The sequence below is a fragment of the Panthera pardus genome, unplaced genomic scaffold (assembly GCF_024362965.1).
Source record: "Panthera pardus isolate Hobbes unplaced genomic scaffold, ASM2436296v1 HiC_scaffold_24, whole genome shotgun sequence".
NCBI lineage: Eukaryota > Metazoa > Chordata > Mammalia > Carnivora > Felidae > Panthera > Panthera pardus.
In genome coordinates, this window is record NW_026526810.1 from 112,078,553 (window position 1) to 112,097,752 (window position 19,200).

At 40.8% G+C, this 19,200-nt stretch overlaps 1 protein-coding gene across 1 annotated transcript in view; it reads right to left on the reverse strand.

The window, feature by feature from the left end:
- Positions 1-5,013: 5,013 nt before the first annotated feature.
- The window catches only part of TMED10 (transmembrane p24 trafficking protein 10), a 41,911-nt gene continuing 27,724 nt past the window's right edge, over positions 5,014-19,200 (reverse strand). Inside the window, exons 4-5 of the mRNA XM_019427194.2 lie at positions 8,886-9,012; positions 5,014-8,486 (exon numbers count right to left, since the gene is read on the reverse strand). Coding sequence (XP_019282739.1) covers positions 8,365-8,486; positions 8,886-9,012 — 249 coding nt within the window. The 3' untranslated portion in view covers positions 5,014-8,364. The remainder of the gene's footprint in view (positions 8,487-8,885; positions 9,013-19,200) is intronic.

Sequence of the window (19,200 nt, forward strand, 5' to 3'; positions counted from 1 at the left end):
GTGCTTCCGGCCCGGCGGGCTTTTCTCCGCCTGCGCTGGCCCACTTGCTTAGCCCGGCGGCCTCGGTTTCCCTCCCTCCCTCCCGGGCGGGCCGGGCTTGGCGGGCGCTGGTGGGGACGCCGTGGGACCGAAGGGCTCCAGACACGGCAGGGGATCACCAACGGGTCTGTAGACCACTTCCCCGATCCCTGGCCGGGTCCCCAGACAGCTTCGAGGTCCGGAGGTCGCCCAGTCACCTCTTGGCGCCAGGCCTATCTCAAGGGCAAGTGATTCCACGTTGGACAGTGCTCTTTGTTTAGGGAGATATTAAAGATACTATAGTAAGCGGAAATATTTACTGCCTGTCATCTCAGTAGGTGGGCCCAGTTACTTCTCCCAGAACCCCCACTAGGTTCCCCCTGTTCTGTACTACTCCAAAAATATTTTAAATCAACTCTCCTGACACTCTTTTTCCAGATTTAACATTCTCCTTGCGTCTGTCTTTCCAAATCTCTGACCGTCTGATCTCATGCAGCATTCTTCGAGCACTGAGGTGTCAATGTATTTAAGGGTGGGAAATCTACAATAAGATGCTCCTTACCCTTAAGTCACTAGGAGAATTGTAATACAGTAAAAAAAAAAAAAAAAAAAAAATAGGTCCCAACAGTTATGGACCTTGGGCAACTTTACGTTACCAAAGTTTTTTAAAATCTGTAAAGCTTGTAGGAATATGACCTACCTCACAGAGATAAGTTAATTTTTTATTGTGTTATGTTCCTGACACTACGCTAAAGGTTTTCTTATGTCATCCCACTTAATCCTTATATTATTCTTATTCTAAATAAAGAACTGAGATACAGAGGTTAAGTAACCTGCTCATTGTTACACAGCTAGTAAGGGGAGCCCAGAGTCAAACCCAGCACTCTGGATCCACATCTTTGAGAGAGCACAATGTTTTGGGTGTTGTGGCTGGAGGCCAGGGTGTGTGTGGGGTAGAAGCAAGAGAATACCGGGCCTCAACTGTTGAGTTTGCCTTTCCTGTGGGCAATGAAAAATTATGTGAGATTTTTTAAGCAGGGGAGTATATGATTAGTGACCGTATGTCCTAATTTGCTGGGGAAGTCCCAATTTATGCCTCCTCCCCTCCCCCCTCCCCCCTCCAGCATAACAAATAGAGCTTTATTTTGCTCAAGTGCCCAGTTTGGACAATAAACTATACTACGATCACCTTACATAAGACCAAAGATGTATCTTACAAATAACTCCAATGACAATGTGGAGGACAAAGACTGGAGGCAGGGAGACTAGATAGGAGGCAATTTAATAGTCTAAGAAAAGAAAAGGCACTGAAGTATTTACCAGTGTGAGTGGAGAGGGTTCCAGATTTGAGAAGTCCATTTGAGGAACATTTAGAACTTTGTGATCAATCGAAATGTGGTTGATGAGGTAAATTTCAGTGGAAGAAATTCACTTCCTGATTTTTAATGAGGTGGGTAGTGATAGCAAGGAGAGGATAAAGAAAATTGGTAAAATGGGATAGAGGAGTTGTGAAGGATGAGTTCACATTCCTCTGACCTCTGTACGGTTCATCAATGTCCCTTTCATTTGTGTATGTATGTATGTGTTTAAGAGAGAGAGCGTGGTTGAGCATATGAGTGGCAGAGGGGCAGAGAGAGCGAGCGAGAGAGAGAGATAAAATCCCAAGCCAGCTCGGCACTGTCAGGGCAGAACCCAGTGCAGAGCTCGAATCTACAAAAGTGAGATCATGACCTGAACCAAAGTCAAGAGCTGGGACGCTTAACCAACTGAGCCATCCAGGCGCTTACACTGTGTGTGATGTCCTACACTCTGCATAACATTCCACATTGGGTCTGAGTAAGAGTACAAAGAGACTTCTGTCTCCCTTGATCTGGATCCAATACTTCTTTTTCGTATGCTAGTCTTCATAATGATGGTCTGCTTATGTCATACTTGTACTTTAAGCCTCTTTTTCACATCCAAAGCAATCCAGAGTAACACAGCTCTCCCAGTAGATCACATCACTTCTTTGTAAAATACTGATGCTTGTTATGTTTACTTTATTGTCTATCTCCATTCATTAGAACCTTAGCTCCACAAGAGTCTGGATTTTGTACTCTTGTTTACAGCTGTATATCAACACCTAGAAGTGCTCGATATTCTAGGGTTAAAATTTATTTGATAAATGAGTATCAGGTCGTTATTATCTCCTATGTATAGAACATTTCTTTTTAACCTAAACGCAGGCCTGATAACTCCTGTCATGTTTTATTTTGATGGCTTTCATTCCAGGATGCCAGATTATAGATATTTTTAAAATTTTCAGTTAATTCATGCAACAAACACTGAGTACCAATTTATGCCAGGTGCTGAGTTACAACAGAAAACAAAATAAACATGGTTCCTACTCTTAGGGAGCTTACAGTCCATATAACAAACAACCAAGCAATTACAACTGTGTAAATGCTGTGGTTAAGTACAAGCTTCCAGAAAGGAATCCAGGAGGGGCATCTTTCCAAGAAAACTTGCTGGGTTAGTGAAGGCTTCCTGGAGGAATATCCAAAATTCAGTGACAGGTGAACAAAGTAGGGAGATTATTCTGGATAGACGCCATTCCATTTACCTTCTATTCATCACAAGGCACTTGGAGGATACATACTGCTTCTTATTTGAGTTTATTCCAGAGCTTGGCTCAGCACATTAAACAAAATATATGTTCAATGTGGTTTTTTTTAGTGTTTTTATTTTTATTTTTTGGTTAAAGGAATGAAAAAAACAATGACTTAAAAAGCAAATAGGTTTCACCAAAGCTTAAAAATTTATTTTTCTGGGGGCCCCTGGGTGGCTTAGTTGGTTAACTGTCTTGACTCTTGGTTTTGGCTCAGGTCATGATCTCACAGTTTGTGGGTTTGAGAGAGAGAGAGAACCTGTGTTGGGCTTTGTACCCACAGTGCAGGGCCCGCTTGGGATTCTGTCTCCCTCTCTCTGCCCCTCCCTTGCTCGTGCCCTCTTTCTCAAAAATAAACAGACAAAAGAAATTTATTTTTCTGGCATCTTCGCCATGAGGAATGACAGTTTTCTGTAGCTTGGTTAACCTGATAGTGTAATTTGTTCTAGTTATAATGCATAGATTAAGCTTAACAAATGTCCTGTTAGAGAATACAGAACAGAAATACTCATGCTCAGTTCTTCATTACACTGGATATAAATGAAACTAAACATCTGGCCTTTGAATATTCTAAAGTCCAGAAACACTGAACATTGTAAACGTGTAACTAATTTTAAAGTGCCTTTGGTAAAAATGGACATTTCCAGGTTTTATTTTAACAATACAATTCTATATAGCAAATGTTCCTGGTTGTTAACGGCAGACTCCTGGGGCCACAGAATCACTGTAAAAATTAAAGAATCTACCAAAGTGCCAAGCAAACTCTATCCCTTCACTTTCCAGTTTGGTAGACTCTAGCTACATGCAGCTATTGAACACCTGAATTGTGGTTAGTCTGAATGGAGATGTGCTATAGCTGTAAAATGCACACTGGGTTTCAAAGACTATATGGGGGGATAGAAGCAAAATACTCATTAATCTTTTTTCTATTGACTACATGTTGAAATGCTATTTTGGATATATTAAATATACTAAAACTAATTTCGCCTGTTTCTTATTGTGGCACTGGAAAATTTAAAACTACACACAGGGTTTATGTTATGTGGGATACCACTACAACAGACTGAATAGTCTGCACAACACATACTACCATTTAACAAGTATGTGATACTGTTGAGACTATTAAGTTCATTTAAAAGTTTTGAATTCAGGGGCAACTGGGTAGCTCAGTTGGTTGAGTGCCTGGCTCTTGGTTTTGGCTCAGGTCATGATCTCATGGTTCGTGGGTTTGAGCCCCAAATTGGGCTTGTGCTGGCAGTGTGGAGCCTGCTAGGAATATTCATTCTCTCTCTCTCTCTCTCTCTCTCTCTCTCTCTCTCTCTCTCTCTCTCTCCCCTCTCTCCCCCACCCTTTGCTCCCGCCCCCCCACCCCCAGCTTGCACTCTCTCTCTCTCAAAATAAATTTTAAAAAGTTTCAAATTCATTTATGTTTATGTTCTCCAAAAGTAAATCATCAGTGAAGAATAAGACATTTTTGATATTAAAATAGTTACACTCAAAATTGGGAATCACTACTTTATAGACTATAGATTCACTGACAAATTTATTACCTGTTTTTGGGTGGAATAGAGGCAGAGGGAAAATAAGATGCCAGCTAGTGAATGTGCAAAGCACTTTAGGCTAACCTCTTGGAAAGAAGCTTTACATTTATGTTCAAATGTAAGTAAAAAGAAGGAGAAAATGGCCTTTACCTCATGGGTTGGGTTTTGCACAGATGTGATGGGCAAAAATGCAAGTCCTAAAAAGTTATAAATTGGAAGGGGTGTTTTCAGAATAGAGGGCAAAAGAGAAGACACTCTGTAGGAATAATTCCAGTAACAGTTTCCAAAAGAGAGAAGGTACAGAAAATGCTTGACTTAGAGAACCCTATTTTGCCTGTCTGAAGATGTGTATTATTGTTATGTTTATAATTTTTTTTTTAACGTTTATTTTTTTTTTGAGACAGAGACAGAGCATGAGCAGAGGAGGGGCAGAGAGAGAGAGGGAAACACAGACTCCAAAGCAGGCTCCAGGCTCTGCGCTGTCAGCACAGAGCCCGATGCAGGGCTCGAACTCATGAGCTATGAGATCATGACCTGAGCCGAAGTCAGACACCCAACCAACTGGGCTGCCCAGGTGCCCCTATTATTGTTACATTTATATACATATTATATATAGCTTACATATTTATATATAAAATATAATAAAATTTTATTAGCTCAAATAAACTTTTTCCATCTGCAGTAAATTACATGCAATTTTCTTCTCTAATTCATCACAGATAATTTGCCATACTTTAAAACTGAAGAATATGGAAGAATTATTGTCAAATTCAGACAGAGATACTGAACAGAAAAATACACCTAAAATGGTTTCTGCTAGCGTTTATTTGAGAAAATGTACACAAAAATCCCCAATCCAAACTTACAAGTAAATCTGTAGAAATCCCACACACCTCTTTCCATTAAACAAACAGAAAAATGGCTTATGACAGGGGTTTATGACAATGGTATAACAATGCTTAAACTGTATTGTTCCTATGTATATTATATAGACTGTGTTAAATAGGCTCAAAATGGAGGAAAGCAGATAACATCCCATTTTTAAAGCTGATTTGTTCTTGCACTAGGCTTTCATAAAATTAAGTAATTTTTACTTTTTCAATCAAATCAAAGTGTAATTATCCATGAACTTTAAACTGAAAGCACAATGTCCAAGTTGGTGTTTTTGGCATGAGTAAAAGGGAAGGACATGGAAAAAAAATCCGTTTCACAAAGTCACATTCGGGAACAAAAAGATCAGCAAAATAAAATATTCTCCTCGCCTATCTTTTTGTCATTTTATCAGAGCAAAAGGATAATCAACTGAAGAACTTTCATTGCTTCTGAAAAAGGGGGAAGGCACCAGTCAGAAATACGAGAGTTTGTTAGGCTAATGGTATAGAACAGAATTTGACCTTTACATGTCTAAGAATGGATTTGACCCACAAATTCGGTTATTCTCTTCCCTACTTGGATGTATCCTTTGTTGTCTAGTATATGTAATACCACATGTAGACTTTCTCAACATCTGCTCTCCTTATGGCGAAGATTTGGCTGCCAGGTTCTCAGAAGCTGTACCTATCCATTCCTACCAGCAGATGGCAATGTCGCACAAATTAATGAAAGAACCGCTCAGCCACACCAGAGGAATTCATACAGGGAGCCAAGAGAGCGGGGGAAAGGGCTTTGAGTTCACAGTAGCTGGAACATCAATAGAACAGCCTGAGATTTCAACAACATAATTCACTTCCTTTTCTACTTTATCCTGGTCACCACAGCAGTGTTCTCTGTTAATTCTAACACTGCTTCTTAACTGCAAGTGCTATGCCCTAAGTCCTGTAATTCTTACCATTGTGATTAGACAAGCCCTATAACAGTAGGGGTTGAAAAAGAAATTATAGAAAGGACAAACTCCCCAAGGCGCCTGGGTAGCTCAGTTGGTTGAGTGACCGGCTTCGGCTCAGGTCATGATCTCACGGCTCGTGAGTTCGAGCCCCACATCAGGCTCTGTGCTGACAGCTCGGAGCCTGGAGCCTGTTTTGGATTCTGTGTCTCCCTCTCTCTGCCCCTAACCCACTCGCATTCTGTCTCTGTCTCTCTCAAAAATAAATAAACATTAAAAAAAAAAATTTAAAAAAAAAAAAAAAGGACAAACTCCCACCCACTTTCTAGGGTGGAGTAGAGACATTTTCAAGTGGTAGTATTTTTCGTGACTGTTTACAGTCATTTGTATCCATACCTTCACTTACTTATATTAGTATTGGCCTTTAGGCACCTTATATTCCAACAGTGATTCTTGGCTTTGCTTTCACAACATGCATTTTCAAGTATTTATTCATAATCCTCCCAGGTGTGTGTGTGTGTGTGTGTGTGTGTGTGTGTGTGTGTGTGTGTGTTTATACCTCGTATGTCTTAATTTGTTAGATAGAATACATAAGGACAGGAATTAAGTCAGTGACTGGGCATGTAAGAAGAGTTGGTAAATTTTACTTGTATTTTCCTTGGTAGAAGTTAAAAATTCAAGCAACCACGCTCTGTCAGTAAAGCATGCGACTCTTGATCTCGGGGTTGTAAGTTCAAGACTCACCCATGTTGGGTGTAGAGATTACTTAAAAAAAAACCAAAAATCTAAAAAAAAATTCAAGCAACCACATATCTGACAGGATTTGTATCTAGGATGTATAAGGAACTCTCAAAACTTAATGTAGAAAGAACAATCTAATTAGAAAATGGGCAAAAAGGACATGAATAGGTATTTCATTGAGGAAAATAGATGGCAAATAAGCACATGAAAAGATGTTCGACATCGTTTGCCGTTAGGAAGATGCAAATCAAAACCATAATGAGGTATTACTACACGCACCTATTAGAATGACTACAATAAAAATAACGGTAATAGCAAATACTGGTGAAGATTTGGAGAAAATGGATTGGTCACACATTGCTGGTGGGAAGGTAAAATGGCAGTCACTCTGGAAAAAGAGTAGGATGGTTTCTTACAAAAATAAACACGTGCTTACCATATTGCCCTCTTGGGCACTTATCCCAGAGAAATGAGTATTTATGTTCACATGAAATCCTGTACATGAAAGTTCACAGCAGCTTTATTAGAAATGGCCAAAACCTGACAACAACCCCAGTGTCCTTCAGTGGGGGGATGGTTAAACAAACTGTGGTACATCCATACCGTGGAATACTACTGAGCAATAAAAAGGAGCAAGCTACTGGTAACATGCAACAACTTGGATGGATTTCAAGGAAATTATGCTGAGTTCAAAAAGCCAATCTCAGAAGGCTACATGCTATATGATTGCATTTATAAAACGTTCTTGAAATGACAAAATTAGAGACGGAGAACAGATCAGTGGTTGCCAGAAGGTGGGGCTCTGGGGTAAGGAAGGGAGGTGGCCATGGTTATAAAAGGGTAGTAGTACAAAGGATACGAGAGTTGGACTGTTCTGCATCTTGCAGTGGTGATCACACAAATCTCTACCTGACAAAACTGCATAGAACTAAACACACGTAAATACACGAAAAAGGTTCAGGCAGTTAAGCACAAATATTTTAATTCTCTAAAACGATGTCTTCTTTAAGAGTTATCTACAGTTCAAAGCTCCTCTCTATGAGGTGTCCCATCGATCACCCTTTTAAGAGACATAAAAATTATGAAAGGGTATCACCAGAAGCTACCTACACATTTCAGCTAAGGGTCAAGAGAAAGTTAAGTGTGTTTTCACACAGAAATCCAAAGAGGATGATCAATGAAACAAGTTCAACATGGTCATACATACCTTGGTGAAGGAACTAGAGTGGAAGCTCAAGCTGGTGAGCAAGTAGGAAAAGGAAAGAAAACATGGTTCAAACATAGCACATGAGGAAACCCAGTACAAATGCTGGCTTTGGCATTAGCTAGGTAACCCCTATTTTTTGTCATAGGTGACTCTAATAATAGTCCTATTGTTGCAAAACCAGTCCAAATCCTACGAAGTTAAAAAGAAGTCCCTCATTGACTTAATTGGGTGTAGGTGGTAACCCATGTCCCCCCACACCAAAAGAGATCAGTTCTGGCAAGAAAGCTCCAATGTGCCTTGATGGTGCTGTCAGTAGGATGCCTTAGGCGAGGCACGTCCCAGGGATGTTCAGCTGGCTGAGATACAGGTGGGAGGACACTGGGCTTTATTACTCAATCAACTTCTTGGCCTTGAAAAAGCGACGCAGGTAGAAGACCTGCCAGGTGGCTAGTCCAATGAGGCAGAACATTGAAAAGATGCTGAAGTACAGGACCCGAGTATTTGTTGACTCTAAAAAAACAGAAATGTTACAAGTGTAATGAAGTGAGGTTCAGCAGACTAAACAGTGGCCAGGGGAAAAGGCAATTAATTAACTCCACTCAGTCCCTAGGCCAGGCAGTAGGATTCTGGATTGTTTTTCTTAAAATTTCACTGTTCTATATAGAAATGTTAAAAATCACAAAGATTAGCACTATCGGTTTGATACACAATAAGCTGAGAATACGGTTAACTGCGTATCACAGAAGAAATTTCTTTCCCCTTGAAAATCTAACCAAGCTCGTTTACCTTAAGAAGCAACAGCTCTGAAGTAAGTGATCATCCCATCAGCCCAGCCCTACCCCCATTTGGCAAAACCGAGAAAAGAGGTCTGGCGCCTTTATGAACAAACAAGAGCTGCCTCTCCCTCACCATTGGTATCTCGCATCTCCTCCTCTCGCTTCTTCATGTAGGCAAAGTCATTAACGATGGATTCTGAGAGGTCTTCTAGGCGTCGGAGCTCCACCTCTAAAGGTTTGAGTTTCTCAACCTTGGCAATCTGGAAAAGAAAGGAATTATGAACCCACTCCTTGAAAAATCCACTCTAGTCTAGAACACAAGGCAACAGAGGAGTTTTTTAAAAAAGTTTCACCAAGGAGCGCCGGGGTGACTCGGCTGGTTGAGTGTCTGACTTCGGCTCAGGTCAGGATCTCATGGTCTGTGAGTTCGAGCCCCACATCGGGTTCCACGCTGTCAGTGCAGAGCCCACTTCAGATCCTCTGTTCCCCCTCTCTGCCCCTCCCCTGCTCACTCTCTCTCAAAAATAAGCGAACATTAATAAAATGGGTTCTGAATTTCCTTTAAACAAATAAAAAAACAAAAAGTTTCACCAAACTGGGGGTGCCCAGCTGGCTCACTCAGTCAGTGGAGCACATGACTCTCGATCTTGAGGTTGTGGGTTTGGACCCCACATTGGGTGTAGAGATTTTAAAAATAAAATCTTCAAAAACAAAAACTTAAAATCCCTTCTGTTATCACTGTAACATATTTCATTTTTTAAAGTTTGTTTATTTTTGAGAGAGAGAGAGAGAGAGAGAGAGAGACAGACAGACAGACAGACAAGAGAGCACCTGCACAAGTGGGGTAGGGGTACAAGAGGGAAGAGAGAATCCCAGGCAGGCTCTGTACCATCAGTGCAGAACCCAATACGGGGCACAAACCCACAAACTGTGAGATCATGACCTGAGCCAAAACCAAGAGTCAGATGCTTAACTGACTAAGCCACCCAGGTGCCCCTAACATATTTTAAAATCTTTTGCCCTTCCCCACGAACTGTTTATGTGTTTCCATTTCAGACTTTTCTTTATACTTTAATTTTGATTAAAACCTCCTTAGAAGTTCTATCATATGGTAGGCTATCAATTAAAATATATCATTTTCCTGAGATTCCTGATTTTAATAAAGCATTTTACTTTACCCTTCCACTCACGTCCAAGAAACCGTATTATCAGCATAATAAGTGGGAGAGTCATGATATTAGATGTGATTTAATTTAAAAGACAACCATCCTGGGGTGCCTGGGTGGCTCAGACGGTCAAGCGTCCGACTTCAGCTCAGGTCATGATCTCACAGTCCGTGAGTTCGAGCCCCGTGTCGGGCTCTGGGCTGATGGCTCAGAGCCTGGAGCCTGCTTCCGATTCTGTGTCTCCCTCTCTCTCTGACCCTCCCCCATTCATGCTCTGTCTCTCTCTGTCTCAAAAATAAAAACGTTAAAAAAAAAAATTAAAAAAAAAAAAAAAAAGACAACCATCCAAATTCCCAATAGGGAATGCACAGGAATGAGAGTATGTGTAACTATAACATGAAGATAATAACTCAAACTACAAAATTAGAGAATTCTGGTTTGCTCATTTAAATCCCAAAAGAGCTTTAAGGTTTATATCAGAGCTCCAGAGCCCAGATGACTCCTGGGTCTGCTACAAAAAAAATTACACTGCATCTTTGGTTTTTAGAATTACACAGCCAGTTATCAAAAGAAATCTCCAAGGACTTCCTTGTATGCTAAGGAATGAAGGATGTGAGAAATGAATTGTTTTCCTTTCTCAACCTAGACCACTGTGAAACCTCCAAGAGCATCCAGTAACTAAAGGCAGATACGATAAAAGAAAGGATTTCATTATTTTATTTGTTTTTTCCTATCAACCTTAGATTATGAATTGCTTTAAAATGGGGATACATCACCAGAGCTTTCCAGATCTTAAAACTCACATACCAGACCAGGGTGTACTTAAAATTTTCCTACATACAGAATTCTTCAAAATTTCTTTTCCTTGGGGCACCTGAGTGGCTCAGTCGGTTGGTTAAGTGTCTGATTCTCGATTTAAAAAATTTTTTTAATGTTTATTTATTTTTGACAGAGACAGAGAGACACAGCATGAGCAGGGGAGGGGCAGAGAGAGGGAGACACGGAATCCAAAGCAGGCTCCAGGCTCCGAGCTGTCAGCACAGAGCCCGACGCGGGGCTCGAACTCACAGACCGTGAGATCATGACCTGAGCCCAAGTCGGACGCTCCACCGACTGAGCCACCCAGGTGCCCCTGATTCTCAATTTAGGCTCAGGTCATGATCTCACAGTCTGTGAGCCCCATGTTGAGCTCTGTGCTGACAGTGCAGCGCCTGCTTGGGATTACCGCTCTCCACCCGCCTCTCTTACCCTCCCCCGCTTGCGTGTGTGCTCTCTCTACACAAACTTTAAATAAATAAATATTCTTTTCCTATATCTGCTTCTTTACTCTCTATCTACCATATGTTCTCTCTACAACTCCCTACTTTTTTTTTTTTATTTAAAAAAAAAATTTTTTTTTTTAATGTTTTTATTTATTTTTGAGACAGAGAGAGACAGAGCATGAGCAGGGGAGGGGCAGAGAGAGAGGGAGACACAGAATCCGAAGCAGGCTCCAGGCTCTGAGCTGTCAGCACAGAGCCCGACGCGGGGCTTGAACTCACGAACTGTGAGATCATGACCTGAGCTGAAGTCGGACACTTAACCGACTGAGCCACCCAGGCGCCCCTACAACTCCCTACTTTTTCTTCTCTTTTGTCCAATTCACTTTCTTTGTTCTTTTCCTGTTAACGTTAACAGCAATTAACAAAGGATGAACAGGAAGAGTTTAAGGGTGTTCTTATGTTCTCTTTGCTAATCTAGATTCCTCACTGAATATTTTTTAAAATAAAACTAGAAGAGGGGAGGGCGGGTGATGGGTATTGAAGAGGGCATCTTTTGGGATGAGCACTAGGTGTTGTATGGAAACCAATCTGACAATAAATTTCATATATGAAATAAATAAAAATTAAAAAATAAAACTAGAAACTGCTGTTAAGATAGGGATACAAAAATTAGATTTATATTTAAAGTACATAAAATGCAATGAATTTGTAATGATGCACCTGTTTTCTTTCACTGGATTTATGTTTTCTTACATTTGTAAAATGTTGGTTAGTGTGACTGACAGCTACAAAACAGAGTAACGCTAACGGACTACAACATTTAACTAAAGGTCAGTTAATGTATTCAGCAAACTCTCCTAGCTGAATGCCCAAATGCCAAGTTTTGCCATTAATCTAGAATATGTATCAGTTGATTGATCTCATATAGAGCCACAGAGCAAAGGAACTGAACTCCCCAGGAAAAAGATACCAATACAAGAGACATATCATAAGCTGAACTTCAGTCTGTTTACTTCCTGGTCTACACTTTCGCCTCCAAAGCTTCCTGAATGAGACAGAATAAAAGCAATAGCATGAAACTTCTTTAGCGATAAATGATACAAGGCTCTCTAAATGGAAACGTGCAAAAAGGAACTGGAAGTGAAACTATGGCTGTGCCTCTGCCAGCTGAAAGTATTATTTTAAAAAATTATTTGGAAGACAACTTCTAACCCTTCCTACCTTTTTTATTAAATGACAATAGGCCAAAAGCCTAAAACCTGAAAGACTATGATGGAATTAAAATACATTTGGTACTGAGGATGGCCTTTGTGCACTGTAGACCAAAAATCCTGCTCCCGATTCATTTCTGGTGTTCTGTTTACTTTTCAGTTGTATAAGCAATACATAAACATGTTCTCCTGCTAAAAATTTCAACCATTCAGAAGCAAAGGGAACAAAAACAAAAAGCCCACCTTCACAGCTAGCTCCCCAATTCCCACATCCACACATTCCTTCTCAGAGGTAACCATGGTTGTGGACTTGGTGTATATCTATCTAGACCTTGTTAGAAGATAACACACTATGCTTTTGCGTGCATATAAGTGTACACACAAACATGTAATTAAAAACATACTTATAAATGGGATCATACTGTACACGTTGCTCTATGGCTTGCTTTTTCTCATTTAGTAAGATCTTTCCAAAAACTTCAGCGCTTATATATCGGACAAAGGGCTAGTATCCAAAACCTATAAAGAGCTCACCAAACTCCACACCCAAAAAACAAATAATCCAGTGAAGAATGGGGCAGAAACCATGAACAGACACTTCTCTAAAGAAGACATCCAGATGGCCAACAGGCACATGAAAAGATGCTCAACATCACTCCTCATCAGGGAAATACAAATCAAAACCACACTCAGGTATCACCTCACGCCAGTCAGAGTGGCCAAAATGAACAAATCAGGAGACTATAGATGCTGGAGAGGATGTGGAGAAACGGGAACCCTCTTGCACTGTTGGTGGGAATGCAAACTGGTGCAGCCGCTCTGGAAAACAGTGTGAAGGTTCCTCAAAAAGTTAAAAATAGACCTACCCTATGACCCAGCAATAGCACTGCTAGGAATTTACCCAAGGGATACAGGGGTGCTGATGCATAGGGGCACTTGTACCCCAATGTTTATAGCAGCACTCTCAACAATAGCCAAATTGTGGAAAAAGCCTAAATGTCCATCAATTGATGAATGGATAAAGTAATTGTGGTTTATATACACAATGGAGTACTACTTGGCAATGAGAAAGAATGAAATATGGCCCTTTGTAGCAACGTGGATGGAACTGGAGAGTGTGATGCTAAGTGAAATAAGCCATACAGAGAAAGACAGATACCATATGTTTTCACTCTTAGGTGGATCCTGAGAAACTTAACAGAAACCCACGGGGGAGGGGAAGAAAAAAAAAAAAAAAAGAGGTTAGAGTGGGAGAGAGCCAAAGCATTAGAGACTCTTAAAACCTGAGAACAAATTGAGGGTTGATGGGGGGGTGGGAGGGAGGAGAGGGTAGGTGATAGGCATTGAAGAGGGCATCTTTTGGGATGAGCACTAGGTGTTGTATGGAAACCAATTTGACAATAAATTTCATATATTAAAATAAATAAATAAATAAGTGAATAAATAAGTCCAAAAACAAAAACAACAAAAAACTTCAGCGCTTAGAGATTCACCTCATTCTTCCTAACTGCTGCACAGTATTCCATACTGCATACAGGCCACCGTTTACTTACTCCTTCAATTCCCCAACTCCTCTTCTAGTATAGGTCCTACTCCAGACTCTTTAGCTCTATTCATAACCAAACAGCCCAACTCCCATTTTCCAAGTTGATATTTCCTCAATGAAATCCCTACTCAACCCTGTCCTTACTTTGGTAAATTCGTTTTGACCTTCTATGAGTGGGATGAAGGTCTCTTTTCCTAAAACACATCCCTGCCTAATAAATACCTTTATTCTTTTTTTTTTTTTAATACCTTTATTCTTGATACCAATTCTTGATACTTTTAAATCTAGGAAACTTAAAGAATTGCCAAGATATTAAAACAATGTTGAAAACTAATTTGCTGTTCCAACCATCTAACACATCATGGATACTCAATGGTAAATAACAATATGAATGGATATATATTTACATTTAATCTAAACTTAGAGATTAAAAAAATGTAAAAAGCTGTTAAAAAAAAAAAAAACAAAAACAGAACATTTTAAGACCCTAACAACAATGCTTACTATGTGCAAGGTACCAAGATAAATGATGATCTCTGTTCCTAAGAAGCTCACGGTCTGGTAGAGAGGCTCATATAAAAAGCTATAACCATAATATAAGGCATTATGTATTAACTTTTACAACAAAAGTACACATTAAAAGTGTAAAGAGGAAAAAAAAGGGTGTGCCTGGGTTCAGGTCATGATCTCATGGTTTGTGAGATCGAGACCCACGTCAGGCTCTGTCAGTGCAGAGCCTGCTTGGGATTCTCTCTCCCTCTGTCCCTGTCTCTTTCCCGCTCACACTCTCTCAAAATAAAAATAAATCTAAAAAACTTAAAAAAAAAAGTGGAAAGGAAAGAAACCAGCACACGATTAATCATAGTTGGAAGGATAAAGGAAAGGTTAACAGGAAATGAGTGAACCGAGTCTCATGAATTCTGCAGGATTCCGAAAGAGATGAGATAGAAAGGCATTCAAGGTTACAGGGAAGTTGCACACCAAAACTTGGAGGGAGGAAACTGCAAGCCATGCTTAGGAGACCATGAGTTGTCTAGTCATAGGTAGTCTGATGTGTATGTGTGTGTGCACTCACACGTCAACACACATACGTGCCTGGGGGAGGGTGGTGGCTAACAGCAAACATAAAGTTCAAAAGTCAGGCTGGAGTTAAACTGAGGAAGAGGATGAAGAAGGCTGTATAATGAATCAGACCTACCGGTATATATCTAGAATGTGTACATATTTCATACCTTGTAATCTTGCTTAATCCTCCTAACCCTGTATGAGATAACCCTGTATTAGAGATATTATTATCTCTAAATTCTTCAGATGAGGAAATTAAGGTTCAGAGTGTTAAATAACTCACCCAAGTTCTCAGAGCTTGGTGGAGCTGAGATTGGAATCCAAGTGTGAGTTTATATTTTTACTCTGTAGGTACTGAAAATCTGATGAAGGAAACTAGCAGACTACACTAAGTTTTTTCTGGATCAAAGGTGAAGTGATCAAGCTATATTAGGCCTCAAGGATCTAGGTAAGTTGTCCAGTTTATCAGCCAAACTTCCTTGGTTTCATACTGATATTATTCTCATTTTTAGAGACTAAGAGAGTAAAATTTTTAAGCAAATTATCACTATTCTCAGGAAGACCTTCTTTGCTTGCCTAGGATGAAGTATTCAATGAGTATTATCATGACTTTTCTCATAGTTGGCACAAAAAGCTAATAAGAAAACCTCTATCAAAATCCCCAGACTGTTGTTCTGCTCTTTTAAACGTCTGATCTGGGGAGCCTGGGGGGCTCAGTCGGTTAAGCGTCCGACTTCAGCCCAGGTCATGATCTCAAGGTTCGTGAGTTCAAGCCCTGCATCAGGCTCTGTGCTGACAGCTCGGAGCCTGGAGCCTGCTTCGGATTCTGTGTCTCCCTCTCTCCCTGCCCCTCCCTAGCTCATGCTCGCTCGCTCTGTCAAAAATAAATAAACTTAAATAAAATAAAAGTCTGATTTAAGGTTCAAAGTGTTTGCAAGAATGTGAAATTATAGCAGCACCTGGGTGGCTCAGTCAGTTACACGTCTGACTTTGGTTCAGGTCATGATGTCAGAGTTCGTGAGTTTGAGCTCTGCATCGAGTTCTGTGCTGACAGCTCTGAGCCTGGAGCCTGCTTCGGATTCTGTCTCCCCATCTCTGTCTGCCCCTCCCCCGCTCGTGCTGTGTGTGTGTCTCTCTCTCTCAAAAAATAAATAATTTTTTTTTAAAGAAGAATGTGAAATTATACATGTTTCATGATGGCAGGTCACTATCCTAGTCTACTTCTCTCTTCCTAGGCTGAAAGGATGATGTGTATTTTGTCAACAGCTAGATAAAAGCAAAGCCTATTTGACAATATTGTGTACCATACAATCTCCACTAGAGGGAAGCATTCCCCTTGTAGGCTGCATTTAGCCATTAAATAATCAAAGAGCCACCACAGACAGACCGACCTCATTTTACAAATCAAGAAACTGAAGATTCCATGGTTACTCAGTCTTTTGGGTGGAAAACCAAGTCTAACAGAACCATGGTCTCTTGACTCCCTACCCAAGATCACCGAAGCATTTATTCAGCATCAAAATTGCAAAGTTCTGGGGCCCTGAGTGGCTCAGTCGGTCGAGTGTCCGACTTCAGCTCAGGTCATGATCTCATGGTTCATGGGTTTGAGCCCCACGTTGGGCTCTGTGCTGACAGCTTGGAGCCTGGAGCCTGCTTCAGATTCTGTGTCTCCCTCTCTCTCTGCACCTCCCCCACTCACACTCTTTCTCCCTCTCAAAAATAAACATTAAAAAATTAGAAAAAAAAAAAAAAAAAGACGCAAAGCTCTGCTGTAAACTGCGATCAAAACCGTATTTTTGAGTTCCAAAAGCACATTCACTCAGTGTATCCAAATCCTACCTATGTTTTAAGCCCTAACCACGAAGCTTCCTTTTAACCATTTCTGTCCACACCAATTCCTTCTTTCCTAAAATCCTATAGCACTTAGACTGTGCCACATAATTACTCAATCATACACTGTCATATTCATAGTTTTGATTTTTATCCTTCTAAAAACTTTTTTAAAGGTTTTATTTATTTTTGAGAAAGAGACAGCGTGAGCAGGGAAAGGGGAGAAAGTGTGAGAGAAATAGAGAATCCCAAGCAGGCTCCATGCTGCCAGCACAGAGCCCAATGTGGGCCTCGAACCCACAAAACCGTGAGACATGACCTGAGCTGAAACCAAGAGTCAGACACTTAACAAGACGGCAGCACCACCCAGGCACCTCTCTTTCCCCACACTACTTTGGCCCTTGAACTCAAGGAAATGAATACAATGTATACTTTGCGTAGCATGTCCATTCCATGCCTTCTTCAGAGAAGCCAACTTTCTCATAGCAGAAAATAAGTGCCGTTGGTCCCCTGAAGCAAGGGCTTCCTCTAAGTTAAGAACATTCTACATCTACTTCCACCCTCTGCCCAGGAGAAGGTCCTCCCTACCACACTTTCACTCTCCTCTGTAGTGGTAGGTAATGCTTGGAAAACTACAAGTTATAAAGCCTTTCCCTGCATACATACAACACTTTCCAAAACGGCTGAAATTATCCTTCTTAGGCCGTATCCAAATCTTCCCCTCCTCTAATGAAGATTTGAATCTAGAGTTGCGAGTTACATGTAATTGCCCCAAGAAAAGGTGTTAACTCTGAGAAACTGCTTCTTAAAACAGACATGTGAAACAAACCCGCCTCCAGAGAATCCCTGGATTGTTTTCCTGGTGGAGCACGGAGAGTCAAGAGAAGCTTGGTGTGGTAAGCCAAATTCAGTCAAACTGCAGTTACCTCCACAACCCCCCAAATTTTAGAAGCACAGCAGCAACAGTGGAGACCATCTAATCGAGCACAATTAAGATAAAGAAGGCCGACCTATAACCAAGGACAAGTCTACTTGTGTAGGGAGGTATGTGAATCACAGGCCTCTTCACAGAAGCTCAAAAGGTCAACAATGTGCCAAAATAAGGCCAGATAATACTGCCAATCTTAGGGCGAAGTGAAATTTAGCATGATCCTATTTACTCTGTCATATTCAATTTCCAGAAAGGGCGGGAGAAGGGAGCCAAAATCTGCTGAACTGACCAACTATGTGTCAGGTTCCTTACCCGTGTTATTTCATTTAACTTATGTCAGAAAGGGATTTTGGATCCAGTATGCAGAACCAGAGTTCCTCCTTCCCGAGGGCATTCAGAAAAGTAGAACTTTTGAAAAGTCTTCAGCTGTTGCTCCGAAAAGGGCAATTGTGTTTCTGGTGTACATGTTGATAGCAAATGACATACTAATAGAACCCACATGCAAAACAGGATTTTAGTTGTGCTGAAAATGCTGACATCCACATCAAGATAGGACATACACACGCCTGCCTGGCTCAGTCATTCGCGCATGCGACTCTTAACCTCAGGGTCATGAGTTCAAGCCCCATGTTGCATATGGGGCCCCATTTAAAAAAAAAAAAAAGAAAGAAAGAAAGAAGGGACATATACAGCCCCAGAGTTAGAGGATATGTCAGATAGCTCCTTCTTTGTGAGACAGTGATTGCCTTCATTTCCACAACTGCAGGATTAGACAATTAAGTCCTCATAAACAGCTGCTCTAGTTCACAGACCACAAACTCAAAAAAAAAAAAAAAAAAAAAAAAAATTGGCTCGGGGCGCCTGGGTGGCTCAGTCAGTTGAACATAAGACTTTGGCTCAGGTCAGAATCTCATACAGTTCATGAGTTCGAGCCCCTTTATTCAGGCTCTCTGCTGTCAGCACAGAGCCCCTTTGGGATCCATTGTCTCCCCGCCCTGCCACCTCCCCCGCCCATCATCCGCTGCTCATGCTCTCTCTCAAAAATAAACACTAAAAAAAAAAAACCAAAACAAAAAACGGCTCAATTCACATACTGACTCTAAAAAGATGCCCCCTTCATGGGCAAAAGACACTGTGGTGAGAGGTCCTTAAAATTCAACAGAGGGAATCAAAAGTGCTTTATTTTTGAGGAGATAGCATTCCGAACTCTTCAAAGAATTCAAAGTTCAAGACTCTATGCTTCTTTACAACAGGACAACCATTCTAGCTTCCAAATAGCATCACCTTACATTTCTATTATTGACACAGCAATTCCACATGCGCTAATTAAGTAAATCCTCTGTACCAATTTAGTAGGTATTGTGGTACTCTGCCCAGCTATCGAACCATTGACTACTATTGAACTTTACAAAACCACAAGGGACTTCAGAGTCATGA